This window comes from Pipra filicauda, unplaced genomic scaffold, assembly GCF_003945595.2.
Source record: "Pipra filicauda isolate LSUMZ 115617 unplaced genomic scaffold, ASM394559v2 scaffold148_size1903560_pilon, whole genome shotgun sequence".
NCBI lineage: Eukaryota > Metazoa > Chordata > Aves > Passeriformes > Pipridae > Pipra > Pipra filicauda.
Window position 1 is genome coordinate 1,247,168 of NW_024103973.1, and position 12,205 is coordinate 1,259,372.

A 12,205-nucleotide genomic window follows, 5' to 3' on the forward strand; every position below is an offset into this window, starting at 1 on the left:
TAGCCTTTCCTTTTACATACACCCAGAGAATAAATTATATACTGTGAATATATTAACACAATAGTTTCTATTCCTTTTAATAACAGTTTTTAGCAGCATTGTGACTATTTTTAATCATGCCATTTGCAAGGAATCTGGCATATTTATCTGGACATTCTATTGCCAAAAGTCCTTGCCATTTCGCTTGCATTTTCCAGCAGGGGGAAAAAGAATCGGTTGGCTTGTGCAAAGGAGATTTCTGATTGCTTTTAATTCTCACAGAATTATAACACTTATCAAAGTATAATAAAGAATATTCGAGTAAACCATTAAGGAGCGTGAGTTAGGTTGGTGCCCCTCTCAGTACAGGTGGATATACACACACACACATAAACACACATACAGTGCACACGTGCGCGCACACACACACATACATATTTTTAGCCTTTGAAGCTGTGTAATGATTAATTCAGACTCTCAGATTTAAGCTACTGGTTTCTGGTTTTTTTATTTTTCCTTGTTTTCTTGTAACAGGAAAAGCAAATCTATTCATCCATCTCTAGAGTAATCCTGATCTTTGTTCAGTGTTTACCAAGAGTGGCTTTGTCCCCAGAATTAAACCTCTCAGCCTCAAGTGACAAAAATAACTGCTTTTTGGGCATTGGCCTAATGACTTTCACTCTAATTTAAAACATAAGCAAGAATTCAATTTGGCTACTCACTAATGACTCCTGAGCTTGACATGTAGATGTAGAAAGAATATTTTACTGCCCTTCACTATGGAGAGTAGTTTGTGCCAAGGTCCCTGGATGGGAAGGGACGGTGGTGGGGAGAGGGGATTGCACATCTCCTCCCATCTGCATGTGACAATAGTGGGCTGGGAAACCCTCACCACCCAGGGGAGTCTGTTGGGTGCCAAAGTTGGGGGTGCCAAAGAGAGCTTCTCTTAATACTGCCCCCATCCCAGAATTGCAACACATTGCACACCTCAGCATTGCAACCCTCAAGCATCCTTAAATGTGAGTCCAGCCCCTGCACCCCCAACAGCTACCCATCAAAAAATAGGTCTCAGACTTCATGGACATGCAGACTCCAGAGTGTTGAATGGGCCTGACTAGTGCAAGTGTTTTCTGTCCTAGGGAAAAGTCATTAACAGAGAAGGAGGAGGAGGAAAAAGCAAGAGATGCAGCAGCATCTTCACGAGTCGCTAGTGCAGAGCGTACAGAACAGCTTGGAGGAGGCTCCCGCTGTGCAGTTGTCAGCACAGTGCCCCGGGGTGGCTCTCACTTCTGTGAGACCCCCCCAAGCACCTTCCCCTGCTCCTGGCATCACCCTGCCACCACCCGCTCTTGGAAACAAGCTTCCACAAGGCATTGCAGCAGGATAAGCAACAAACTCTTGATATAATTCTGATCTGGCCCAATCTGCACAAATATTCAGCTCTTTTGTTTAATTCCAATTTTTCAGACCCAAATTCAAGGCTCTTGCACTACGGCTGCAAAACCACCTGGAGCGAAAGGAGAAAAGTTCTCTCTGTTCCTGGGGGCACTGAACACCCTGTGAGTCCCAACCCATGCTTTTCTTTGTTGTCTCTTTATGGCAAGAAAATTTAAAAGATTAAGGTCTGGCTAAGGAAAAAGATTAATTTCCTCTGTGAATTTAGACAGAAATGGGGCTGTGACTGCCATGCCCTATGAGGCACTGGAGTTTATGTGCTTCTCTGGGTCCAGGTCCTCAAGATGGCACGTGAGGTCCCTTTGAGGGACTCCACCTTTCAGGGGTGGCTCAGCTCCTGCTCGGAGAGAGGGAGACATGTAAGGCTGGATGGGTTTTATGGCACTTGCTAGTGAAGAGCTGCAGTGTGTGTGGCAGGTTTTGTTTCACTTTGGCTTTTCTTTTTTCCCTGTCCTTTTCCTCTCTAATCCCTCACCACAGCCAGTTTAGTATCAGAAATGCTCTTGTATTTGCTCCTCATGTGTGTCAGATGGGTAGGATTTAAACACCTTCATCACTGAAATCAGAGGCAGGAGCAGCTTCTTCCTTACCAACAACCTGACAAAGTGCTTTCCTGGACAAATTTCTGCCAAAGGTTTTTATGCTTCTCTGATACTGGCGAATAAAATACTTGCAGAAGCTCAAATTACTTGGCAAATTCTGGATTTGTGCTTGCAATAAGCTTCAGCCTGCAATGAGTATAACAGGTACATCGTTAAATCTGTGCTACTTTGGGTGTGTTATTGCACACAATTCATTGTGTGTGAATTTACAGACTGAAAGATTTTCAAACTACATGTTTCTCACTCAGCACCATGACTTCTGCTACATGGCTTACATCAACAACAGTAAGAATCACACTTGCAATAGAAGAGTACTATTGACTTTTTGTATTTTTTATAATTTGTATTTTTGTAGCCACTGATTTAAGGATTTCCTTGGAATAATTAAAACTATATGACCCTTGCTAACGGCCTTAGTATCTGTTATGTATGCATTCATTTGCAAGCCAATCATCAAAATGATACAAAAAGCTGCTGTTATCAAGACAATTGTAAAGAATAACGGACTCAGCCATAATGGACAAGGCAAAACAGCCTTTCATTACATTCATAAAATGAATTTGCATATATCTGAAAGGGATTTCAGCAACAATATTCTTTCTTTCAAAATTAGATGTGTTATCTTAAAGGCAAGAAAAAAAATAATGAAAAAAATGTTTTTTTTTCAACTCAGCAAGAGACTCCAGTTCACCTCAAAACCTCAACATACTGCAAAGTGAACTGATCTCCTGATTTTCTGATCATTACTGAATCTAGTGAAGAATTTGTGCCTATCTGAATTGTGTGTCATGCCCCAGGCAGCAAGTTCCTCCACAGCTGGTGAGAGACTTGTAGAAACATAATGTCAGAATGTAGATATTCGGATTTCTGAACCTCGTGTAATAACTTTGTACTGCTCTAAACACTGCCTTTGAAAGGGCAAGAGGAAATCTCAGAAGCTACATAACGATTCTTCATTAAACACAACTGAATGCCACTTCAAGGAATGAAACAAATAAAGCAGCATTTCGGCAGCACATGGATACAGGTTGTCATGTCTGAGTGAAAAGTGTAGGATTTATTAATGACTTCAGCCTATACCCTCACATAAAAAGATGGATGTTTTCATACATTTTGCATCTGTATTTACGTGAGGAATATAATTTTATGTTCTTTTTAAGCTTTGGGGTTTACCACAAATGCTGGAGGGATTGCCCAGCAGGGGCCGGGTTGACAAATCATACAGGACCTCTCCTTGTCTCGGACCTGATTAATCGTCAGGCAGCTCAGCTCCTCAGCTGAGAGTTACGAATGTGAGCACAGAGCTTCCCAGGCTGGGATCCAGAAATAGGGAAGGCGAGTGACGTAAAGTGAGCATGGGACTGTGACAAGGGCCAGTACGAGCGCCTTGAAAAATACCACTGCTTCTTAACAACCTGCTGTATCGCTCTAGTCTAAAACCAACCTCTCCTGCTCCTGCTTCCTCAGCGGAGGACGCCTTCCACGCCTGCTGGAGCGACTGTACGTGCAAGATGCTCCATGGCTGGTGCCAGCTGGGGCTGATGCAGCCCAAGACTGTGCTCAGTCCCTCTCCTGGGGGTGTGCCCGGGTCCCCAGCCTGGCGCAGACACCTGGGAGATGCCTGCTTCTGCACAGCCACTGCAGCTGCCCCTCGCTGCTCCGTGGGCAGCACTGCCCCCCACCCTGACTGGGTTTCAGCCTCACACCCACCCCGGCATCACCACCGGGTGTGTTTTCAGGGGAAGTCTGGTTTCCCCGTCAGTCTGTCCTGGGAGGACAGTGCTCACCAGTGTGGTGAGATGTGGTGCCTTGGGAGCCCTGATTCCTTGCAAGGGGATGGAGTGGCTGCCAGAGAAGCAAAAACCTGACATGTCTGGATAGAGTAGATGATTTCCCTTGGTGACAGTGCAATAGGAGTTCAGTGGGTCCCTCTGCTTTCCAGGAGACATCCCACTGCTCTGCCACCCCGGCACTAAGCACTGAGGCAAGACCTATCTTTGTTTCTCATCTGTGTGCACCAACTCAGCACTACCACGAGAAGCCTCTCTTTACAGAGACCAAACCCAAATTGCAAGATGAGAAATATTTGGTCTGAAAACTAAAAAAAAAAAACCAAAACAGTCTTACATCAAACCAATCAATTGTCAAGCTTACAACTATTGCCTTGGCTGGCACCATCTCTAGAGCTGCCTGTACCCAACTCCACCAGTGCAAGGTTGCACTCGTGTTCATGGGATCCTTTGGTGCCACAGCACTCCAGCATATTTCACAAACGTGCACAAGGGATGGAGAAGTTATTATCTTCCAAAGGAATTGTGGATTCCCAACTTATATAAACAGACAAACACTTATTAAAAGGTTACACTTATTAATCTGTTAGTAGTTTTGTCTAATCAATAATTAAAGCAAGCAATTAATTTTAATTCTTTTAACATAGTTTTCTGTTTAATGTTCTATTTCAAAATTTTAAAGCATGGCAAGAGACTACACACTACTGAGGAGAAAGGACATCAAAGGGTGACATTTGTGTGTTTAAGAAGAAGTTGTTTTCAGTATCTTATTTTTATTCTTGCTTCTGGCAAAATAAATAAAAAGTCAGGCCAAACCCCAGTCACTTTTGACTCCACTTAAGCTGAGGAACTGGTTTCAAGTTGAGTCCTGCTGACCTTGCCTGAAAATTTTTCATGTAAGACAAAGGGAGATTTGTGGGCACAAAGCAGCAGAGTCACAACTCCCTGTGCCCTGTCACTCGCTCCAAGCATAGAGAAGAAGCAAGTTTATTTTTAAATGAAGTGGGTTGTAGGAATATCCTTCTGAATTTCTAAACTGTAGGCATGCAATGGACCATTGCAGCAAGAATTATGCTTAGTGCATTTAGTGTGCTTAATGCACAACAACCTGTGCTCACTTTAACCGCTGCAGTTAATGGTAATAATTGGGATTGTTCTATTTGCTCGTTGTTTATTTGCACCTTTTATAGCTGCGAGGAAAAATTATTTTCCATTTTCTAAATATTGATTTTTATTCACAATTAATTTTAATGTCATGCAATAGATTATGGGCCAAATTTGAGATGAGAAGGTCTGGGGAAGCCAGAACCTGGCCCAGCTTCTTGTACTGCTCTTCTGAAGCAATTTCCCTTTGCAAACAGAGCTGAAATCAACCTGATCCTTTTTTTTTTTTTTCCACAAAACAGAACAATCTACTCACAAAAATAATGAACAGTTCAGCTTTCAAGGACTTTGGAACTAGGACTCTGGGATACAACAGAAACGAGACCAGGGGCTGCAGAGCTCCACCATCCCTTCTGCAGAGACGGGCACTTGAGCTGAGCCTTTGCCTTGTTACATGTCACCACAGGTTATAAACGAGAGACAAACACAACTTCTGTCCCACTGGATTGTTTGTTACACACTAACAAAAAAAAGAAATAAAGAAAAACCCAGTCCTCTCATAAGGGCATAAAACAGAAGGTATGGAAACCAAAAATGAACGTTAGTTTAGTTATAAATGTGTTTGTTAGGTGTGGAAAATTAATGGCCAAATCACCAACATTTTTTCACCCAAAATGAGCTGCAGTTCTTTTGGAAAACAAGAAACTTTCTCTTTACAAAGACTAGATTCTCCTCTACAACTGTCTCCTAAGAAGATACTACATCTCTACAGGGTACTTCTAATCTACGCTCTAGTCTATGGAAGGAGGAAAAGGAGATTATGTAGACAGCACAAATTAACTCCTTAAGTATCAATGCATCTCCATTTTCAGCCTGAAGGAGTACATATCTTAAGGAGCTATGAAAATAGAAAACAAAATAAATATAACTCAACAGTCCTAACAATTTATAATGCATATACAATTGTTCACCTGCATCCTTTTGATTCTCTATATGAAAGAGAGAAAGCAACAAGGAGAGAAAAGAGAGAAACAAGAACAGATATGCAGGATTAATGAGCAAGTGGACCGCACAGCCCCCCAGTTATGCGTGATATATGACATTTGAAAAGAAGAGAAGTCGCCCCGTCTCGCCCCCCACCCCCCAAGCGTGGGGTTACCAAAGGAAGCTCCTTTCACGGAGGTGAGAGAAAACGCTGCACAAATAGAAAACCAGAGAGGGCGAGCTCTGAGGACACAGAGGGGATCTCCGAGTGACAGCGGGGTCGGGATGTCCCCTCCAGAGCTCGGTGCAAAGGAGTAAGTAAAAAAATCGAGGAGGAGAGCAAGTAAAGTGCATCCTTCCGCTCGAGAGCTAACAGACAGGAGACATTAAGATCTGATGTACAGAGAAAGGACAGCCTTAAACGATCTTAAACACAGGATTGGGTGAAGATCTTATACGCAGGCAAAGGGATGGCTTTTTCCAAGTGTCCTTTATCTGACCTCTAGCTCACTTCTCCCCGATGTAGCTGCTACCTTTTGATTGTGTACCAGTGACAAGCACTTTACAAATTGGGGTTACACAGAAGCAAAGTAAAAATGCATTCAGGTCACGGACATAAAGAAGAACTGAAAAAACTTACAGACGGTCTGAGTTTGTCACAAACAGATGGGTTAATTGTCTAACCTGGTTTAGGCTGATAAAAAGTGACTGGACTTCTCACACTGGGTTTCACAGACAGAAGCAACAGACAAGCCAATGCTAAAAGACTTGAAGCAAGGAGAGTGAGTTGGTTTGGATCTGGACTTTCTTGAGGTAATGAGAACAGAGAGAGCGAGGACAGCATGGAGAGGAGGGTGGTAGGTACTCACGAATGGTTAAATCCATCACTTGAGAGGCCAAGCAGAAGACAGGATGCTCATACATTTCTCTCTTTTTCCCTATAAAAGAGGATTTGGGCATGCAAGAGGCTTAGGTCAGAAGTAAAGAGGTTATAGGCTATAGGTCAGAGGAAAACTTCATATCAGGTTAAAAGGAAAGTAGCCATAGAGTATTTTGGGAAACATACAGGATAAAAAGAAGAAAAAAAAAAAAAGAAAAAAAAAGGAGGGTTAAAATTTGAGATCTACTGGATTAACCATTCAGCATGCCCATGAGTCACAAGAGAGGCTGTGACCATGACTCTAAAGGTTTGCTCTGAACTGTTTGCAGAATATAATGATCAAAACATCATGAATAGAGGGAAATAGAATTTCATTGGTTTAAGGCTCCAAGATACTAAGGATTTCAGCCTTCAGTATCTAAGGCTTTCACAGGTATTTCTTCATAAGCATAGCCTCAAGCATTGCTGCCACTGATTTGGTTCTTCATCTCTGACAAAAGTCCCTTCAGCATGTGGCTATTCAAATGTCAGCTTTCAAAAGCAAGATTTCAAAGCCATGTACGGCGTGCAGGAACGTGTCTCACCAAGAGAAACGTGGCATTTGCTCTTCTAAGGAAGCATTAGAACATCTAGTGGACTATGCTCATGAGAGAAAACCTGATGCATGCAGCTGGCGGATGTTGGGTTGTTCGAATTAACAATCCCAGCATGCTTGGAAATTGGTGTTACAACCACTTTTGTAGAAATAGCATCAAAAAGTGGCTGTGGCCAATCACAGATAAAGGAGGAGAAAAGCAGAAGAGAGCAGATAGTGTGGAATGAACTATTTCCCTGAAAAGGCAGCTGGAAAAAAAATAGGTTTGTTGCTTCAAAGTATTCCCAGACCTAAAAGTCACAGTGCAAAAAAGAGGGCAGATAATTAACACAACCAAGAAGAATTGAGGCACAAAAGGAAAAGTACACACTAACTGTTCTACTTTGGAAATGAATGCATTTTTACTTACAGATCATAAAGTTTGTTTTTGCATAGATTTATCTGAAAGAAGAGAGCAAATCTTACCAACGAGTTAGTGATATTTACACAGAGAACCTAAGGGAGCCAGCCCTGGGTAGAAAGCATCCATCAACAGAAAAGCTGCTTTTGATTCTCAGTCCTCCATCCTTGTCAAGTATATTTAAACATTGCATTTTACAGAATACACCAATTAAAATATCCTGTGAAGTTGAGTACTTTGATAAATTGCCTGATAATACAGTGCTTATGAAACCTTCGTTCCTTCTCTATTTTTGTCACTCATTACCAAGTCAAGAGTTGATAAACATCCTTTTAGTGCCCAATTCTTAAGTGTTTCTCACTGGATGCATAACAATGAATTCATTACCACTGGTACACAATTTGCATCATTAGACAGAAAAAAAAAATGGAAAAAGAGAGGACATGTCATGTACAGAACCTGGACAATTTGCCATATAATAACAACCCAATTTTTCATGTAAACAAGAACTAAGAACAAATCAGAGGGAGTTTTAGGGGTTTTTTTTCCTCCTCTCAATATTGTCCTATAGGCATACAACAATAATCTTGGCTGTGGGAAAGCTTCACATCACACATGACAGAAACCCAGAGTGTAGAGCAGAACATACCATTCATCTGGAACACACAGGTTTAAGCAATTGGGAACTTGGAAAAAGTTGGGTGGGAGTTTCAACTTGGGAACAGCAGCCAACAGGGTACCAACATAAACTGAAAACATGTAAAGAACGACTGTATTGCAGAGCTTCAGTAACACATATCCTCCAGCAAACTTTAAAATGTCTTTTTGATGGCTACATGTGTCTCTGGTCACTGGTTATTATTCTCCCATAACTTAAAAGGTCAATAATATCAGCTATGCCAGATTTAGAGTGACAAGAAAGAAATCTGATGCAAGTATGGGATCGCTGATCAATGACTGTTAAGCAAACTGCAAAGACAATGAAACACTCCCAGAAAAAAAGACATTTTAAATTGGCTACAAACAATTAAACATACATTTAAACAGTTTTTCAGCTTTTTATTTTTCATTCGTTTCCTGAGCTGTCACAAGCAATTAGCTGCACTATACCTTCAGCTGCAAAGATGACATCCCAAGTATTTCTCAATTTGTTTTTTAAAACCACGACTGTGAGTCTGAATACTACACCACTGGCCAAATGCACTAACGATCACAGAAAAAAAGCTGCAGTTCTTGTTAACTGTTTCCTCTCTCTTTTCCAGAAAAAGAAACGTTTTGCATAGCTTCCATTCTTAACTGCTTCTGAAGCCAACACCACAAAAATTATTCTGAATCACAACAGTTTTATTGACAAGAGAATAAATAGCAAATGAGCTTCTTTTAAATAGCTCCCAGCCACAGTTGCCACCTAGAAACATAAGAAAAATTGTAATTTCGCAAAGAAAGAGCCTTACCTTCAATTTTGGCATACTCTGATAGTCGAGTATAATTGACTAGAGCTGCTTGCTCCAAGCATTTACGGATGACTGTTTTTACCTCCTCTTGAGGGACCGGAGTAACTATGTCTTTCATCAGAACCTTGACACAAGAAAATCTGATTTGTTGTGGCATCGGGCACACGGAACTGCTTTTCTCCAAGCCCAGCATATCCATCCATATCCCTATGCTAGTGCTGTGTGGCTCTCGAGGCATGTGTACAATAGGCAGGACCTGCTAAAAGGTCACCTTGGCCAGCCTAAGACGTGGGACCTACCCCTCCTGTATTATTTCCCTTCTGTATCTACACCCTATGGCACGCCCTGACATCTGTGCTGATGATTTTTTAGGGCATGACATTAAGATCCATAACAGCTTGCCCAGTGCCAGGCAATATTTTACTCTTCCCAGGCTCTGCTCACTGACTTGGGTTTGGGTCTGAGCTTGGCCATACGGCAGGTTAGCAGTGGTGAGAAGGATGTCAGAGCAGCGGGAAGGCTGGAATAGGGATGGGGAGCATGATGGTGAGCAGGTTTCATAGATCCAGGGGGAACAAGTCTGTCTGAAGATGGGAATTTCACTGGGCAGCAGCCAGGCATCGCTGACAAGGATCTGTGGTGTGGTTCCTTTCCAGGGAGATCCTTCACTCTCACATATCAACACAGACACAGGCTGTGCAGCCCTTAGTGGCCAGGCTACACACCTGCCTTCAAGCAGAAGCAGGAGAGACACCTAAATACCCACACTTCAATGTTAACTATTATTAATTGTATGTCCTATGCAAAGCCAACAGCTCCTCAAGCTCTTCTAGATGGAAAGGTACATGAATAAAGGTAATTTGAATGACTCTCTGCTGGTTTTATGCTTACCCTTTCCAGCAGCGACAGAGTGGCTTTCAGTGCACCCTCGGGACGGCCAAATGGAAAGCAGTACCTAGAAAAAACACATCATGTCAATACCAGACCAGGTGCATGTGAACAAGCCTTTCCTGAGCTATAAAGATGCTTTCCTAAATATGCCCAAGAAATTCCCTAGTCCATCTGCCTGGAACGAGCAGTCTTTCTACAGAGTAACTTTCTGAAAGGGTTTGCTGGGGACACTAAGGCAGCAAAACAGAATATAGCTTAGTTGTAAGCTGATAGTTGCAGCAGTTTCTTAAATCTGGGTGTCACCTGGAGAGTTTTTATATCTCCTAGGAAAGAGATAAATAGCATCTTCTTGTAAAAATGGGGGGAAAAAGCTTCTCTGGAAAGGACATTAACTTCCAGCTGGAGACCTGGAGATGCACCAGGCTGTAGGTAACTCACATTGCTGATCTGTGTGTGAACGTGCACAAGCTGCCTGACCTGACCGGTGTAGTGGGAGCCATTCATCCCTTTTTGTGGGGGACCATCCATCCTCCCCATACTGTGACATCCTTGCAGAAAGCCCTGCCTGTCAATACCAGGGAGAAGGGAAAGTAAGTGGGTAATAACTGAGAGGAACAGAGATATAAGAGGATAAGGGATTTTTTTGTTGTTATATTTTAGAAAAAATCCACAGCTTTACCATGCCTATGAGAGCAAGATGGTTTGAGATATCCTTTAAAGGATATATATTTAAAATCACACTCCAGCTATAAACATGCTGCACTGCCCTGTGTAGGTCTGTGTCACTTATGCAAAATTCCTGTATGCATTCAAAACCTGCCTTTTGGCTTTGCTGCTTATGGGAGGGAGCTGGGAGGAAATCAGTCCTCTCACATGCAGCCAGGGCTCTCTGCCTTTACCTGAAATGCGTGATCTGGTTCTCCAGAAGCACACGAAGCCGCTCCTTGATCTCTTCAAAGCGCTCTTTCTCGTCCACGGTCACAGTTCCTATCCCGTCAGGCCTGGAAGAGAAATGTCACAGTGATTTGGGTTCCAACTCAGCACCCTGGTACCTCATCCCCACAGCACACTGCCTTTTCCAAAAGGGACTTCATCAACTGCGAGACTCTGGACAGGGGATGTGCCATGCCGAGACATGGGTGGTTGCAGCAGAACTGCTGCCAAGGTATCAAAGATAAACAAATATCCTCTCTCAGAGTGATAATCTAGATGTGGAAGACCCTCCTTCCCCTTTATTTTCCTTATAAAATAAGTTGGGAAAAGCAGATTTCCCCGTAAATACAGGTATATGTACGGAGTGCAATGCCAGCTCTCGCTGCAGGATTGGGCCCATTGCCGGCAAAACAGAGACTGAATTTCTGCAGAAAAATTCAGCTACTAATTTAACACAATTCACAGTATAAAAGAATATCAACAACAAGACATATATATAAACAGAATAGAAGATTCTGCACTTCTTCTTAACCGCTGAATCACCCCATTATAGTAATTTCTTGAAGTGAACCATCTTCAATATATTCTGCCGAAATGTGCCCGGAGAATGACACGCATTTTGCATTGAAAATGCAGTGCCTTTTTGGTAATTTAATTTTAATTTACAAAAACAAGCACATTATACAATTTATCACAGATTTTCTCAGACTATTTGATGCTCCTGTATTTGAGGAGTGCACAGGAGTGTGTAGAGAGACACCCAGGTCCTGCTGCCTTGGGGTGTTTCGCATGTTTCACAGAGCACAGTGTGCAGGCAGTCCCTGCCGAGGCTCTCCTGGGGCTGGATGATGTGGTGGTCCCTGTGCTCTTCCACCCTGTACCTCTGCTGATGCCAACCCACCCGAGAGCAGAGAGCAGCAATCCCCTCCTTCTCCCCCACACCCACACGGCAAAATCCGCGGCGCAGCAGCATCCCAGGCAAGAGCAAGTGTAATCCATCCATTGCCAGACAGACAATCATCGGCACTGCTTCCCATTGCAGAGAGCAAAGTCTATGGATTTGTGTATTCCTGGGCAACTCTGCTGGCACAGGCACTCTTTAGGTAATGTAAGACGTCTTAAAATTGAACAATGTTCT

General features: G+C 42.7%; 1 protein-coding gene across 25 annotated transcripts in view; it reads right to left on the reverse strand.

The window, feature by feature from the left end:
- The window catches only part of CADPS (calcium dependent secretion activator), a 211,808-nt gene that overhangs the window by 59,972 nt on the left and 139,631 nt on the right, over positions 1-12,205 (reverse strand). For 9 of the 25 annotated variants that reach the window (XM_027722961.2, XM_027722972.2, XM_027722960.2 and 6 more), the window contains 5 exons: positions 11,034-11,135; positions 10,135-10,198; positions 9,244-9,367; positions 6,784-6,852; positions 5,902-5,919 (listed from right to left, as the gene is read on the reverse strand). In XM_027722961.2, coding sequence (XP_027578762.1) covers positions 5,902-5,919; positions 6,784-6,852; positions 9,244-9,367; positions 10,135-10,198; positions 11,034-11,135 — 377 coding nt within the window. The remainder of the gene's footprint in view (positions 1-5,901; positions 5,920-6,783; positions 6,853-9,243; positions 9,368-10,134; positions 10,199-11,033; positions 11,136-12,205) is intronic. The other 16 variants (XM_027722983.2, XM_027722969.2, XM_027722979.2 and 13 more) reach the window with 3 other exon arrangements.